This window comes from Ochlerotatus camptorhynchus, unplaced genomic scaffold (assembly GCF_037179485.1).
Source record: "Ochlerotatus camptorhynchus isolate MF236.1 unplaced genomic scaffold, CSIRO-AGI_Acam_v1.1 ptg000403l, whole genome shotgun sequence".
Taxonomy (NCBI): Eukaryota; Metazoa; Arthropoda; class Insecta; order Diptera; family Culicidae; genus Ochlerotatus; species Ochlerotatus camptorhynchus.
Window position 1 is genome coordinate 410426 of NW_027040889.1, and position 17466 is coordinate 427891.

Below are 17466 nucleotides of genomic sequence, written 5' to 3' on the forward strand. Positions count from 1 at the left end.
TGATGGCCTAGTGTACAAGCTGCATCAATACAACTTCCCGAGTCGAAAAATTCCTAGACAGGACTGGGAATCGAATCCAGCCACCATAGTCTAAGGGAGGCCCCAAAACAAAATATGTAACTGCGCTGAAGTTTTCAGAACTGCCATGAAGTTCACTAAAATTTTTTTTGCAGCTTTCCTGTACTTAAAGGAACTGTACTCAAGCTCCTTGGTATTAACTGAAGTGAATTTCATTTAAATTTTTGGGACTTTCCTGAAGCTATCGGATTATCTTAAGGCCGACACTGGTCGATCTCGGGTAAGCATGTGACTTAAGCGTCACTCGGTTAAGGAGACCGCATGCCAAGTTGAGTTTGCCCGGATCAGACTGCCTCAGGGCGAGTCCAAGTGTAATGTTTCTTAAAGAAGAGATCGAGCCAATCACCCGAAAATTGATCGGATACTAACCCCTATTGCCAAACAGCCTAATCTCTCACAACATCAAAATATTTCCGCAAAACTAAACTAAACTAAACGACGTGACACGTCAAGTTCTCCTCATCGATCGTTCCACTTGTTTCCGCCAGAGGCGCAGCTGCAGCAAAAGAGGTACGCATCATAGAAGTCAATATCCCGACCACGCGGAAGACAACAACAGAATTACACGGACCCGAAACAACGTGAAGACCTGGGCGTCACAATATCAGCTTCAATCGACCAAATCGGCGCAACGAAGAGACTGCTGGCTTTCTTCTTCTGTTAAGCTGGGTTTAGACAAGGCAAGTCAATTGATCAAGTCAGTTGAATTCAACTGACTTGAACGTGAATTGAACCATGCCATTCAACTGACTTGATCAACTCACTCGAATTGAAAAAAAGTTGAACCAGGCTCAACTTTTCAAGCCAATTGAATTCAACTGAGTTGATCATTTGACTTGCCTAGTCTAAAGCCAGCTTTAGGTCGAACAGCTTCGCAGCCTCAGTCGGCATGCACAAACAAATGTGCAATCGCTTGTCTTTCTTTCTGCCGTCACTCCATTGGTTTTTCTTTCCAGCTTCGGTGAAACGGATGAGAGAAAGAGCACTCGACTTTGATAGTTTCGTCTTTCATGAAACGTATCAATAGAGATTTCATGACGTATTGACGGAAAATGAAAATATATTTCAAGCATTTCTCACGTGAAAACACTTGAAGATTACACGTAATATGTTTAATTTATCCTCCGTCCACATATTTATCTAAAAACAATTAGCGAAAACAGGACATAACGCATTTATAACAAATTGAAAGTGGTGATAGAGTGTTCGTGAAAGGGATTGAAAGCTATAATGAGGTTTCGTTCAACTAGAAAATCGACGTTACTTAGATTGAAAACAATGAGCAAAGCAACGACGAGAAGATCCACAGTCAACTTTTCCTTCTAAGCGTGCTTCTTTTTCATTTCCGTTTCTTGCTGAAAGTCTAACTAGGCATTATAGAAATGAAGCGTTGAACACGTTGCATGAGAGAAACAAAACTCGAGTTCATTTTGGATCTTCGAAAATGTAGATCCCTGGTGAAGACACTTTCTTCCCCTCATTTTAACCACCAATAGGACTGATCAACATTAACATTATATTTAAAACGAATCAAACATTTATTGCAGTAACGGAAACGGTAAGTTTTGGTTTATTAAAACTGAAGCATGCTTTTGCGAATTGAACAACGAACATTCTTGAATTTATATGTGCATTTTGATCGTATATTGCAACAATCAACTAGATAAGGGCTGTACCCACATTAATCCGGACACCTTCAAATCACTGTAACTTTTGAAATATTGCACGTGGGAGAGCAAAATTTCGCTGAGGTACAACTGGGAGTCATTGATGAAAAAGACTATTGTCGTTTTCGTTTTTGCGGTGTAGCACTGGTGTAGTGTAAGCAGGAATAAGCGCGAGTCTTTGACAGCTCAACATCATTTGTTTGTAAACAAAGGTTACACCTTATTTTGCAAGCAATTTGCACGTGTTGCCGAAAGAGTAAATCTTTTGTCACTACAGACAAAACCATCAAGGAGAACTACCAGGAAGAGTGCATGCAGAAGCGATTGCTACGCTTCATCAAAAGCCACAAAGAAAACCCTTTGTTCTGGCCCGATTTGGCAACATGACATTATGCTAAGATTGTGATGGAGTTACGAAGCACATCAAGTGAATATTGTACCAACAATTGCAAACCCACCAAATTTTCCAGAGTATCGTTCAATCGAGAGATATTGGGCTCTGATGAAGCGAAAGATTTCTGGAAAGAAACAAAGAATCAAAGATATCAAACACTTCCAACAAATTTGTACAAAGGCGGCCACCACGATATCTGAGGAGTCCGTATAAACCCTAATGGATAGCGTTAAGCGCAAAGTTCAAAAATTTTATGCAAATACCGAATAACCACGTGATGTGTTTAGTTTCGATATTCCGCGCATTTCAGAAGACATGGTGATAGCCACAACACGCAAACTGAAACTTTCGTTCGCCACCGGACCTGACGGGATTCCGTCATCTGTTATAAAACGTTGTGTAGCCAATCGCTGCGTTTCACTTGCGAGGCTATTCAATCTCTCAGCACAGCAATGTGAGCTCCCCTGCCAGTGGAAACTTTCTTATCTGTTCCCAGTCGACAAAAAGGAGATAAACTGAATGTCGCAAATTATCGTGAAATCACCTCCCTGTGTGGGCAATGCTTCCTTCTGTGAAGACCCTCTTGAAGCAATTGACATTGAAGTGGCCCCTCCTTGCAGCAATCATTTCCTTCGATGGATAATTTTCCAAACGAGGTCGGGGATTTGATCACTGTTCTACAGTGGAATTGCCGAAGCCTTATTCCAAAATTAGACAAAATTAATTAATAATGATTGTGATGCATTTGCTCTTTGTGAAACTTGGCTCTCTTCAGGTATAGATCTTCCTTTTTATGATTTTAACATTATTCGACTGGATCGTGAGGATTCGCGTGGAGGAGGGGTACTTTTGGGGATCAAAAAGTGCCATTCCTTCTACAGAGTGAATCTTCCACAATTTACAGGTATTGAAGTTGTCGCATGTCAGGCTATTATGTCAGGCTTTGTATTGCTTCTGTTTATATTCCTCCTAGAGCCGTTGTCGAAAACAACTTTCAGATATATGTTCGGTACTTCCTGCTCCACGGTTGATCATGGGAGATTTCAGTTCCCACGGTACAGGCTGGGGGGAACTGTATGATGACAACCGTTCTACTTTTATATATGACTTCTGTGATAACTTCAATATGACAATACTTAACAATGGAGAAGTAACACGTTTGGCTGGTCCATCCTCGAATGGAAGTAAATTAGACCTCACACTTTGCTCTAACTCATGATCGTTGGATTGCACGTGGAATGTGATCCAGGATCCCCACGGTAGTGATCAAATGCCGATCAAAATTTCGATTGCCAGTGGGTTCAATCCATCGGAATCCGACCTCACCCGTAATATCGATTGGACAACGTTCAAGACCGCGATAGAGGAAGCCGTGTCGTCGGTAGAAGGGCATCCACCGTTCGAGGAATATAACTTCCTCTCCAATCTGATCTTGGACAGCGCGCTTCGAGCTCAAACTCGGCTGGTTCCTGGAACGCCTTTCCATAGGAAACCTCCTTCCCCTTGGTGGGACCAGCAATGCACTGAGGTTTATCGTAAAAAGTCCGACGCGTTTAAGCTTTTCCGGAAACGTGAAACACACGTGTATTTCGAAGCGTAATCTTCTCTTGAACGCGAACTCAAGAACCTCATCAATGCCAAGAAACGCGGATACTGGCGGCAATTCGTGGACGGATTATCGCGCGAAACGTCGATGAATACGCTTTGGAACGCGGCGCGAAGGATGCGTAACCGGTCTTCGAACAACGAGAGCGAGGAGTACTCAGATCGTTGCATTCTCAAGTTCACGCGAAAAGTATGTCCTGATTCCGTGCCGGCACGGATGATTCCTCGCGAAACGACGAATTCGGTAGACGAGATCAGTCAGCCTTTTTCAATGCTGGAGCTCTCACTCGCACTCCTTTCGTGTGGCAATTCGGCTCCGGGGGCTGATAGAATCAAGTTCAACTTGTCGAAGAACCTCGCAGACGTCGCTAAGAGGCACATGTTGAACTTGTTTTGCCAGTTCCTGGAGCTCAATATTGTTCCGGATGATTGGAGGCAAGTAAGAGTTATAGCCATTAAAAAGCCTGGAAAACCCGCTTCAGATCATAACTCGTATCGTCCCATTGCGATGTTATCGTGCATTCGAAAATTGTTGGAGAAAATGATCCTTTTTCGCTTGGACAAATGGGTTGAGATACTCAATTTGGTTTCCGTAGGGGCAAGGGAACGAACGACTGTCTCGCGTTGCTTTCCACAGAAATTCAGTTGGCTTTTGCTAAAAATTAGCAAATGGCTTCTGTATTCTTGGATATCAAGGGGGCTTTTGATTCAGTATCGGTTGAAGTCCTTTCAGACAAACTCCACGCTTGTGGCCTTTCTCCATTAATAAATAACTTTTTGTACAATTTGCTGTCAGAGAAACATACGATCTTTTCTCATAGAAACTCTACAGCTTCTCGATTTAGTTACATGGGTCTCTCCCAGGGCTCATGTTTAAGCCCCCTTTGTATAATTTCTACGTCAGAGAAATTGACAATTGTCTAAGTGACAACTGCACGTTGAGACAACTTGCAGATGACGGCGTAGTGTCTATGACAGGGCCCAAAGGGGTCGACCTGCAAGGACCCTTACAGGATACCTTAGACAATTTGTCTACTTGGGCTATTCAGCTAGGTATCGAATTCTCCACGGAGAAAACTGAGTTGGTCGTTTTTTCTAGGAAGCATAGCCCAGCACAACCAAAGCTTCAACTTTTGGGTAAACCGATCACTCATTCTATGTCCTTCAAATATCTTGGGGTCTGGTTCGATTCAAAATGCACCTGGAGATCCCACATTGAGTATCTGAAGCGGAAATGCCAACAAAGGATCAATTTTCTCCGAACAATTACCGGAACGTGGTGGGGAGCCCATCCGCAAGATCTCCTAACGTTGTACCGGACAACGATTTTATCGGTTTTAGAATACGGTAGTTTTTGTTTCCAGTCGGCGGCTAAAACTTACATCATCAAACTGGAACGTATCTAGTATCGTTGCCTTCGTATCGCGTTAGGATACATGCACTCGACTCATACGATGAGTCTAGAAGTGTTGGCGGGCATGTTTCCACTATCGGATCGGTTTTCGGAATTGCCCCTCCTCACCCGTTGCGAAGTTATGAACTCACTGGTAATCGAAAACTTTGAAAAGCTTCCTGAGCTGAACCCTCAAACTCGTTTTATGTCATTGTACTACGTGTACATAACACTGGATGTCAGCCCTTCACAGCATAATCCTCATCGTGTATGCTTCTCCGACTTCGGCAATTCAGTTACTTTTGATTTATCTATGACGCGGGAGATTCGTGGGATCCCAGAACATCATCGTTCCATGATTGTTCCGTCAATTTATGCTTGCAAAGTTTGGCCAAGTTGATTCCGCAAGATCGTTCTTTACAGATGGATCATTAATAGAGGCGTCCGCTGGTTTTGGTATTTATAACGAATTTCATAGCGCCTCTCGAATGCTTCAAGCTCCCTGTTCCGTGTATATTGCTGAGCTGGCGGCTATTTACTATACGCTAAAAACGATCGCCTCACTTCCACCAGATCACTATTTTATTTTTAAGGATAGTCTCAGTTCTGTCGAGGCTATTCGCTCTATGAGGCCGGTAAAGCACTCCTCGTATTTTCTCATGAAAATACGAGAGCTTTTAAGTGCTTTATCTTTAAGATCTTTTGCCATAACCTTTGCATGGGTCCCATCTCATTGCTCGATTCCGGGCAATGAGATGGCTGACTCACTTGCTAATGTGGGCGCCATGGAAGGCGATATTTACGATCGACAAATCGCCTACGATGAATTTTTCTTCATTTATCGTCAACAGTCACTCGTCAGCTGGCAGAATAAATGGAGCGAAGGAAGTTTGGGACGATGGCTATATTCGATCATCCCTAAGGTTTCAAAGAGTCCTTGGTTCAAGGGGTTGGATGTGGGTCGAGACTTCATTCGTATGATGTCTCGCCTCATGTCCAATCACTACTCGTTAAACGCTCACTTGTTCCGTGTTGGGCTGAGGGACAGCAATCTCTGTGAATGTGGACAAGGTTACCAGGACGCAGATCACATTATTTGGTCTTGTGCTGAGCATCGCGGAGTCAGATCCGAACTGTACGATTCCCTTCGGGCTCGAGGTAGACAACCTAATGTTCCAGTTCGAGATATTTTGGGTAGACGCGATCTGGTGTTTATGAAACTTATATATGTTTTCTTTAAGAATATTAACCTTAGATTGTAAGTTTGACTAACCTTGTGTTTAGTTTTTGTTTTGTTCGTGTGGTTTTTTTTAAGGTTTGTTTCTGTAATAATTGTATAATTACACTGTGGATACCAAATTGAATAGGAATAAGTTCATGTTTTAGGAATAATTAAATATTTGTATAGTAAATCATAACTCAAACCTCCTCCTCCCTCTCCGCATCAATAAAACTGTAAATCTCTACTAACCTCTAGATGACCGCGAGTAATCGGTTCAGTTCCTTTAAATCTAGATTTAAGACATCAATTATGAATAACGCAAATGATAACTTGGCTCTGTAAAGTTTATTCGATTGAGCCTGTACAAATAAATTAATTAATAAAAAAAATCTCCCTGTGTGCCTGCTCAAAACTGTTCGAGATTATCATAAATGATGCTCTGTTCGCGTGCTGCAAAAATTATATCGATATAGAACAACAGGGCTTTTACCCGAAGCGCTTCGTGTCCACGAACCTGGTGCAGTTAACTTCTAACTGTTTGCGATGCATGCATTCAGGATGGCAAGTCGATGCTGCGTATATGGATCTAAAAGCTGCATTTGACACGGTGGACCATAATATCTTGCTTGCCAAACTGGAGATACTTGACTTCTCGTCAACGGCTGTGGATTGGTTCCGATCTTATTTGATGAATCGCTATGTACGGGAGAATCGTATTTTTTCTCAAACAACTCGGGAGTTCCACAAGGCAGTAACTTGGACCACTACTGTTTTCGATCTTTTTAAACGACGTCGCCTTTCTGATACCATCAGGATGCCGCGTTTTCTATGTAGAAGATAAGAAAATCTTCAAAAATTATTAAAAGTCACTCGGACTGTTGGGATCTCCAGAATATGTTGATATTTTTGCTGACTGGTGCTCAAAAAATTTGATGTGTCTAAGCATGGAAAAATGTAACATTCTTTCCTATCACCGAAAAATCGAACCAACCATGTTTGACTATGTTCTCTACGGACGCTGTCTTGCTCGTGTAGGGCACATAAAGGATCTCGGCGTTACCTTGAACTGCAGACTCACTTTCAGAATCCACTACAATGCCATCATCTCCAGAGCTAATCAACAATTGGGCTTTAATTTCAAAATTTCCGCTATGTCTCAGGTCACTCTACTGCTCGCTTGTACGATCCTTATTGGTGTCAAGTTTAGTTGTTTGGTGCCCTTTCCATGCTATCTGGATCACTAGAATTGAATTCGTTCGACGCAAGTTTGTGAGATCTGCTCTTCGTTTCCTCAACTGGCGTAACACAACGCGTTGCCGTCTCCTGGGAATCGAACCATTAGAGGTGAGACGGACGGTCGTTCAAACTATGTTCGCTGGAAAGCTGCTTACGGGTGACAAGGACTGTCCAACACTGCTGTCTCAGCTAAATATGTATGCCTCGAGAGACGACTTTCTGTTTTTGGAAACACGGCGCCGGAATTATACACAACACGAGCCAATTCGAGCTCTTCTTTTATATGTTCGACTTCAGGAATGGGATTGAACCCAGACCCATCGGGGTGTTAGAAAGCAGTCACGCTTACCACTACACCACCGGCGCCGGCAGCGAAGCCTTTGTAACCGAATGAATTCCGGCGTTGTATGCATTAGCTGCATTATGAAGCTCCTCAGCATAACTGATTCCACTTGAAACTGCTGTAGACATCGCTTTATTTACTACCTTCATAAAACTTTCCGCCCGCCAATTTTGCTCAGGGAAGAACGGTGTTAAAAAGATAGTCTGAATGCCACGATCTGAACAATATTGTTTATATTCTTCACCGTTGAAGGGAGGCTAGACTGATGCAAAATTTGAAATTATCGCTCCACAGTGATCAAACGGTTCCAAATTGGGCCCCGATTAGCCTCGCAAAATTTGAACTCATGTAGTTAAAAACTGACTTGGCAGAAACCATTTGAAGTTAATATGGGAATTACTATGGAGAAACCATAATTTCGGTTCATATCTACCTCAAAATTTACCAGTTCACTCTACTTTAGAAAATGATAGTTGAGCTTGTTGAAAATTTTCTCAGCTACAGCCGAGGGGGACGACAAATCTAAATCTCAATTTTAGGTGCTTAACAAATCTCACACTAGCTAATCAATCTTCGAATAATCTGCTTTAATTTCTCGCATCTACTTGCATCGTGCATCATCTTTTTGCAAGAAATCTTCAGAATCGTCATAAATCTTCTTACTATCTACTCAGCGTGCGCACAGCTAACCACAGCAAAAACAATTTTTCCTTCATCGTAGATAGAGTCGCCCCCCCCCCCCTCGGCTACAACTTTGTTGACGATCGATCAAATGTAAGGAGCAAAAATTATTAATGATTTAAGTCACTGATGTCTTATGATTATGCTCAATCAACCGTTCAAACACGTCATTCAAGACTTTCTTAGCGTATTCGAAAGCAGTAGACTTCACAGGTCGAGCGATTGCATGGCGAGATCTCAGGCCAATAATTACTAAGATGGATATCCTGCCAAACTTCATGTAAGGACCGTTAAAGTCCATCGCTGTGGTCTCCCAAACCGCTTTCGGTGCAAACGTGCATTGGAAGTATGGCTCTCCGGTTTTCCGTTTACAGCACAATGTACACAAGATTTTACCCAGCGTTCAGCATCTGCTGCCAGTCCAGGCCACCAATTTGGCTGTTAAAGGATGCCGTGCATGTGCTATTGCTAGTGTTTGCTCTCTAAGCTCGCTGGGAATAACCGTACACCAACTCTTTACAAGCATTCCATCTTTACCATGCAAATCATTTGAAATTACTTTGAACTTTTGTAATTCCTTAGTCCAATCTCCAGTTTACAATGAATCCAACACTCGTTGAAGAGTGGTGTCACTACCGGTAGACTCTCTAATCTAGGTTTCAGTTAAAAACTGCACAGCACTTGCCTCTAGATGTGCAATCTCCCATGGACTGGTTTCCTCGTAAAAGGCGTCGTCTTTTCCATCATAAAGACGAGAAGAGGGATGCATGATGCAGTCTTGAGCAAAGTTGCTGCTTATTTTTTGAACTTCAAGTTTTGGAAATCTGAATCAATTCAAGGAATCAGTGTATTTTTTTCATGTATTTAATCTTAATTCTCCATATAAAATACAAACTAAAAGCACATCTTACAACCAAATGAGCTTAAACTTTCAGAGGAGGTTTTCTCGCATTAAGGCACAAGTCTAGGGGTCAGCCCGGAGAAAATTAGAACTTTTATTTTTGTGTTCGAATAATATTTCACTTAATCTCAGCAATCATACGTCATTTTTGCTGCCAATCTCAGGAATAAAAAGGCCGAGGTGAAGGGGGAAAAATCAAAGTGGTAATTTTACATTTTATTTTAAACCACTGAATTGAACTAATACATATTTATTCGTTATTATAATCCTAATAAACCAGTAAGTCTTACAGCAATGTCGCCATCGTCACTTCCCATCACCGTACCTGTGTCTGCTTTCTCTGACAGATGAAGTGAAATAAAATAAAGTCCATTGTCAAACCATTCCTCATGTTCAAAACGTTCAATCGAACCGTATCACATCGCACCGTTGTAGTAAGACATTCTAAAATGCCGTTTCAATTGACTACACTTCTGCTGAACCTTGCTTCTCGTCACTTTCCACGCAGAATGCCATGTAGGTACCGACTACACTACACGACTGAGAATGTGGTTCGCCAGCACATCCCTTCTCCGAACCTTGTCACAATCCTCATCCACCCGTATCCAAGGGAGGGAAAATTTCCATGTGTAGGACTACAGACGACAGCATTTTTTATCCTTTCGTTAGAATTCATGCCACTCTCAATACACTTCACTCAATACACTCATTCCGATTTCATTCAGGACCTTTTCGTCTGTACCTACATTCGGTGTGTCACGATCGACCACTCTTTCTCTATTTCCTCTTCATTTACCCGTTTTCCGGATTTTTCTCTACTCTTTCGCAGGTAGCTGTACGGTAGGAAATACGACATACTTCCACGGTGAAACATTCAAATTGGATTGCCGAACACAATGCGTTTGTCAGGTAATTGAATTTCCATTACACCCGTCCCCGCCGTTATTGGTTCTATTCTTCCATTCTCACGAATGGTGTTTTTTTTTTTACTTTCGGAGTACCTAATTTTCATTTTGCTTGCTTAAATTTTCGTGGTGCCTCCGGTACGAGTGATCTTCCGTCGAAGTGGAAGCATTTTTTCCCCGCTCCTGGGTTTGATTTTCCGATTTGCTGACTTTTATGATTTCTGGCATATGACGTTGACGTGCAAAAAGAAAAAAAAAAGGAATTGCCAAGTCTGTGGAAAATTTCCAGATTGCCTCAATTGGAAGGGGGAAGCCAATTTTCGGCCTATTAGCTTCGAGTTCCATCACGGTGAAAAGACGCATATTGACGGGAAAATCTCTTAACTACTCGGATCAATTGTCGACCGGATTTGAAACGAGCTCTCGAATGTCAAACAAACATCCAGTCGAGCGGAAGTGTGTGTAAATATTTGAACTAATTATTACTTCCATCGCTCTGCAGCACGATTAGATTCCAGGCGGAGAGGAGACTAACCTAGACGGTTTAATATATCCTTTCTGGCTTGAATGCCAGTCTACGGGAAACAATATTGGCTGCCAGAGTTTAAGACTTTAGTGAAGCGTTAAGACATAAATTAGTTTCGATATTCCCTTGCATGCCGATCCTGAGTTGTGGGCAAATCCTTCCATCTAAAGCGGTTTAACAGATGGGTTTGGTTTCTCGAAACGAGAAGATTAATTACATCGACAACTTAAGATATTTAAATGTTTACTTTTCCTTTTCGAAGATCAATCACCCACGCTTTGCTAATGGTGCTAATTTGTCTTACTAGGATTAATTTGAAGACAAGTTTTTCGAAGCCATCGGTCCGAAATTGACCTAAGGGCTAAACGCTGCATGATGGAAGTGAGAGCAAAATACAGTCAGGATTCTTATAGCACGGTTAGTAGGGACCGTGCTATAGGAATCGGCAATTAACGTAGGATATGGGATTTGAGCTGGTTGGGGCACACCCGGGAAAAATACATTCTGTTGTTGACAATTCACCCCATTGTACAGTGGACCAGGAATAAAATCTAGCAGGAAAAAACGACGCATCAAGAGAAGTTTCTTGAATCAATTTGGACTACAATTTGGTGGATAAAAATAGTTCATGTTTTGGCCTCAAAGATGTCACAGCGATACAATTTTTTTTTAATTTAGAAAGATAGAGGTTTGCTGTCTTGGGCAAAGTTGTAGAGCATAGAATTTTATGTAAAGTTACCCAAAAAATTAAACCTGTACAGCTTCAGTCAACTAAGATATAGAAATTTTATAAAATTTGCCTGAAATTCATTTTTTTTAGTGTTATAATTGGAACAATCGTTCAAAAGAATTCCTTTACCATTTTCCCTCAATTGGTACTGATCAATCCTATCTTTTCCAGATCAAAGTTATTATTTTTAGAGTACTGAAAAATAAATATCACATGAAAAAAAAAATAAACATGATTTTCAGACAGAATTTTCTACAAAACTCGCAGTGTTCAATAAGTGTCATCAGTTATTCAAAATTTAAATCAAATAGACTTTAGTTTTTCACGATATCCCAAAAGTATATTTTGATACATTTGAGATGTTTGGATTTTGATTCAGTATATAGTAAATTTTACTAAAACAAGTGGGTCAAGATTGAAAAGTTCTGTTGATCTGTATGACAGTCCTCAATAGCTGTGCCAAATTTAAATGAATTTGTTCTGATCTGTATTTGTAGGAGATCTTTAAAATTTGTATAGAAAAAAATAAAACGATTCATTTGCTTGTCAAAATTCAAAAATTGTTACAATTTGGATCAAACCTAAGATTTACATTGGGTACACTATGCATAATAGCTCGAAAATCGCAAATCGATTATACATTTGCGCTAAACAGTGCTGTGTTCCTAAAATTTGAGCTAAGTAGTCACACCCCACCCATCCTGTGCCCTTAAATCTGCTGTATCTGATTTTGTAAACAATGCATTTGATCGTCAGTTTGGCGTAGCTGGTAGTTCGCCCACGCATTCTAACACCACTATCAGGCAGGGGACAATTTCCCTTATCTGATGGTAGTGTTAGTGTATGGTGGCGATCTATCAGTTACGCCAAATTGACGATCAAATGCATTGTTTACAAAATCAGATAAAACTAATACGTCCCTTCGAAAAAGTAATCGAGAAATAATGAACAGTATTTTAACTTGAATGTAAGAATTTCTCAGAAATTCCCAATTCGTCCTCGTAACAAATAAAAGCATTATCTCACTACTAACTACTAGCTAGCCTTCAATCTACATCAATCGAAACCATATAAATCATTTATCACTTTCCCTGCCTGCTCGATAATCCCCATCGTCTGTCATATGGTGCTGAATGTAGAGGAATCGAAACGATCCGATAATCAATCTCTTCCTTCCAAGTGGAAATTCCCCCACTGGGATCCAGGTGTCACCGCCCACAAGCTCTGCCTGTCCGTTTCGGAACGATTTCCTTGCAAATAGGATGTGTACTTTGCATGAATATTGAATATTTCTGCATCTCTTTGATGACCCTTTTCGCTCACCTTACGCTTATAAGGCACATTGACTCACCAGTAACGATGGAGACTGGCATTCCAGGTCCTGGGGTGTGGACCACTTCGACAGGCACATTAATTGATGAATGACCTACTTCGGTCAGAGTTTATAATCCCCCTCTACCGCAGCGCAGAGGATTAGTGTCTGTCTCGTTTGTTTGTATCTTGTCGTTCGATGCTTAGCGGTCGCGTCCATGTGTCAGTGAGGGAAAGGTTGGGGTGGTGGTGGGTCAAGGGAAAAACTTTTCCACCATAAGTAATTACCTCCGCTCAACGTGAGGCGGCTCCAACAACCATTAGGCTGTAAATACGGGACTGTGGATTCCTCGACCAAGTCGTGTCGTGGTGGTTTAGCTGAAACATCAACAGTGTTTCCATCAACCTTGGATGGGTGGAGGGAAATCGCGATCCAGGATGTGGGTTTGTTGAGCGAGTAGACGATTAAATTTCAACTTTGTTAATTACCGGTCCAATATTTACGCACAATCATGATACCGTACTCGACGGGTGTGAAAGGGATAGCTGTCTCGCTGCCAGCCGCTAGAGCTTCTAATGAATTTGATTAAAATATTACGCCATAAATTGCGCTGCGACAGTTCCGAATATCTTTTTTACCGCTTTCAATTTTTTGTTTTGTTTTCTATTAAAAGGGGGTTTCCACCATTTGAGTGCGACTTTATTCATGAAAAACGGTTTTTGCAGTTCCATTTTAATTTTTTTTTTTCGATTTCTATAATGTCAAACCCTTTTCAGAATGGAAGGCATGCATGTTCGACCCTTTGTCCACACGAAAATTTGCCACCACCGAACGATACGGCCATTTGCGTCGGAGCGAGACTGGTGGAACTTCCGGATCACTGTTGCCGGGTGTGGCTTTGTGAGCAGCCCACCACCGATGGTAAGTGTTGGTTAAGATGTGTGTTTGTTATGTAAGATATAAGGTAGAATGTTTCGTCGAACAGAAGTCCTTCGGGAATTAGTCGTTGTGAAGTTGAATATTTACAATCAGATTTCAGCATCTGGGTCCGCAATTTTATTTGAATCCCAAGCGTACTTCAGTCCGACGTTTTGATCCTAATTGGGGTCATCTTCAGGGATAAAGATTTAATCGTTCCTAATGCGGTCTATCATGCTAAGGAAATCTGATTCTGTGTTGTTTTGACGTAGGACTACGTCTTTGATTTCTATATGGGGGTACACTTTGTGAAAACCGAAAATGGAACAAGTAACAAATTAAGAAAGATTTTGAACGTTAATAACTCAGCTGCCCCTGGCCCAGTTTCAATAATGTTATCACCAATCGATGAGAAATATGGCTACGCATCGATAACAATGCTTCCGAATGTTGATTTTCAAAAGAAACTACTGAAAAACTGGTAAATGTCCAGCATTGTCCAAAAGCGTCGAATTAACTAACAAATCCACCAATTACCTACATGCATATGCTGCTTCCCCAGCACAGTCGTCAGAGAGTAGTAAGTAGACGACACAAGTCGAAGTGGCATTCGCCTCCGATCCTCAGGCGCGTGCGAATAGGGAGGATGGAATTGCGTAATATTTTGCACACTCATCGCCAAACTCAGAACCGCTCGGGGGGAGGTAGCTCATCGATTCTTCCGGTTCGCCTCCTAGCATCGTGCTATAAGGTGCCAGGCGATAGCCAGGATAGTTGATCGATGGCTCGATGACGTCATTTCGTTGGCGTCTGCAATGGGAAATTCTCATAGCAGGCGTTGACGATGGGACGTTGTCGAGTTGTTGAATAGCAACTGTCGTGGTGACTCACCGATTACCTGTCGATCTGCCAAATTTGGAAAGACGTCTGCATTGAGTTGTCTCATATAATAGTATTCCGCCCACTATATCACGAGAAATTGCGAGTAGCTGAGTGGAGGGGAGATAAGTTGAGCATTGGGTACAGGACCGGGTCTCCCCTGGGTGGTGCAGGAAGATGAGCGCAATAGAATCGTCAAGTTGCCGTAAGGCACGGAATGGGACTGTTGCATGGCTGGGTAGTCAGGGTCTTCCATACGTTGGTCATTTCAGGTGGATTAGAGCAGGTTTGGGTTTAGGGTGGGCGTTGGCCAGATTTGGATTTTTCAGATATAGTCCTGAATAGGACCTAGATTGTTTAATACACTAGTAACCTCAACTTCTGTCACAGTGTTTCATTGTGACTAATCAACGCTCAATGGGTAAAATATCAAATTTGCGGTAAATTTGAGGAAAGGTAACTTGGAGTGTAGAGCGCACTGCCCACTGGACGATTCTGAAGCCTGACCAATATATATAGATACATTCATACCATTGGCATTTTGTGTTTGAGATGGGACAGAGACGGGATGCGGAGGGCCCGCTTGGGGGGAGCGTGACCCATGCTGGGGCTTCCATTTATTGAGTGGTTCAGATGGGCTGGAAATGATGGGTTCATGTTGAGAGGATGTACCATGTGGTGCCCGTTCACTGATCAAAATTAAATTAGATTCAAATCGTCAGGCCCTGCCCTGTAATGGGGGGATTGACGGTGATGTGTCAAGTTTCATTTTGCATTTGCATATAATTGTGGGTTTCGGTTTGCTTTTGTAATTGTAAGATGGACGGTTTGGCTCAATTGAGGCATTGAGTTGTATAAACTTGACGAATCATACCTCTGAAATAGTAGTAGTTGCAGTGCCGCATTGTCTAACAACCACTGCCTGCAACTAGTGTTGGAGGGGTCGGCAGGGCTGATTACGGATCAAAACTAACGTGACTCTAACACTGAAGTGATCCCGAAACTGGCGCTCATTCATTGCACTTTGAGTCATAAAGTGGTTTTATTTATTTTCCTACTAGTCTATCTACACACTTATTTTTTTCTACCGGGCTCGGCTGTGTGGGTCTCGGCGGGGAGGGGGTTTCGCTGAGATCTCGGCGGGAGTGACATTTGATTGCCGAGTCTCGGATAATGCCTTTTCTAATAATCTGCCTACGTTTCTTTTATTTGTTATCTACTTCATCCCTTTTTTATTTGTCTGCTTCTCTTCTTTTGTTTTGTTTGTTTACATATAACTAATACTAATACCTCCTTGTTTTCTCTCTAATTTGTCTACTATGTCCCACCATCACGATGAGAGATGAGCTACCGTACATGGTACACGCTCATATACACTCCCAAAATAGTATGCCGCAAGTAAGTGTATCACAGAGGCAACTAAAGATCCAGATAACGCTGAAGATAATGAGCTGTGGTGATTTATATGACTAAATAGTATTATTTATTTATACTAACCTAAACACAACGTGGGGTGACCCAAATCCAAACGATCACTAACCAAAATAATAGACTTATCTTTTTTCAGCAGCACTACACCAGCCAGCAAAGTTCAACAATCCATCGTTGCTTATGCCTTTGTTGTCGTTTGGAACCAGTTTTGCGAGGTATAGGCGACGATTGTGCGTATTTCTCGCGTAACTTTTGAGGAGGGCCTATTTATAGCCTGAACAATACGTAAAGAGCAGATTGAAACATTGAACGTCGCGTGAAAGTGGAGCTTAATGAAGGCCTGAGTGCTTTTTCGTAGTTTTTGGTTTTCGGATTTGAGAGATCGTCGGTTACAGTGTCCTGCTTGCTGAGCAGGAAAACGCGGTTCCAGGTCCTTACATATCAGGGAGATTTATGGTAGAATCGCTTGTGTATCGTGTATTTTGCGAAACTCGTTGTTGTCGTTGGTTCCGGGTTTGAATGGATGCGGAAATTTGAGCAACGGTGTTGTGTGATGTGAGGGGCTCGGTGGCCTTAGAGCAACCGTTTTTGCTTACTGAGCAGAACATCATGAGTCTAGTCTCAGGCCTGTCCACGTTCAAGATTCGTCAATCGTTTTGTTTGTTAATACGACTACATGGTAGTGGCAGCAACTCGGTGATTGAAAAGGTGCTCGTCTGCCTAGTGGCGGACGTTCTTGCTTACTGAGCGGAGGACCGTGGGTTTGGTCCCAGGCTCCTTCGCGTTGTATGATCGTTGGGACGTCAATTCAGCTTATCGTTTACCAGAACGAACCCTGCTGCAAACCCAACCCTCTTATCCAACATCCCAGTGATTCCTCGTGGAAGTGCAGAGGTGTTCTCGGCTTCCATCAAAGCGAGTGTCATGTCAACACAATCCTTCCCATTCCTTTCTTGACCTGTGTTCGGGCGCGGCCGGCGCTGGTATTGCCTAATTTAAGATCACCAGTTTTTACACATTGAGGATGATTGCTAGTCCCAAGCATCGTCTATTGGTTCTCTGTGTAATTACAGCTGATCTGGCAATAACAGAGTAGCAACCGTGGGCGGTCAATCAAGCTCAAGCTCAAGCTCAAGCAAGCTCAAGCTCATCGCCAAACTCAGAACCGCTCGCTCCCAATGACCACATCACTGTGTGGTGGTGTTCGGTCGTCGAAATTAGTAGCAGCAGTAGCAGTGCTTTCGG

The 17466-nt window shown here is 42.2% G+C and overlaps 1 protein-coding gene across 3 annotated transcripts in view; it reads left to right on the forward strand.

Moving 5' to 3' along the window:
* Ccn overlaps positions 1–17466 on the forward strand; it is a 356072-nt gene that overhangs the window by 283856 nt on the left and 54750 nt on the right. For all 3 annotated transcript variants that reach the window (XM_065233519.1, XM_065233521.1, XM_065233520.1), the window contains exons 5-6: positions 10350–10429; positions 13770–13914. In XM_065233519.1, coding sequence (XP_065089591.1) covers positions 10350–10429; positions 13770–13914 — 225 coding nt within the window. The remainder of the gene's footprint in view (positions 1–10349; positions 10430–13769; positions 13915–17466) is intronic.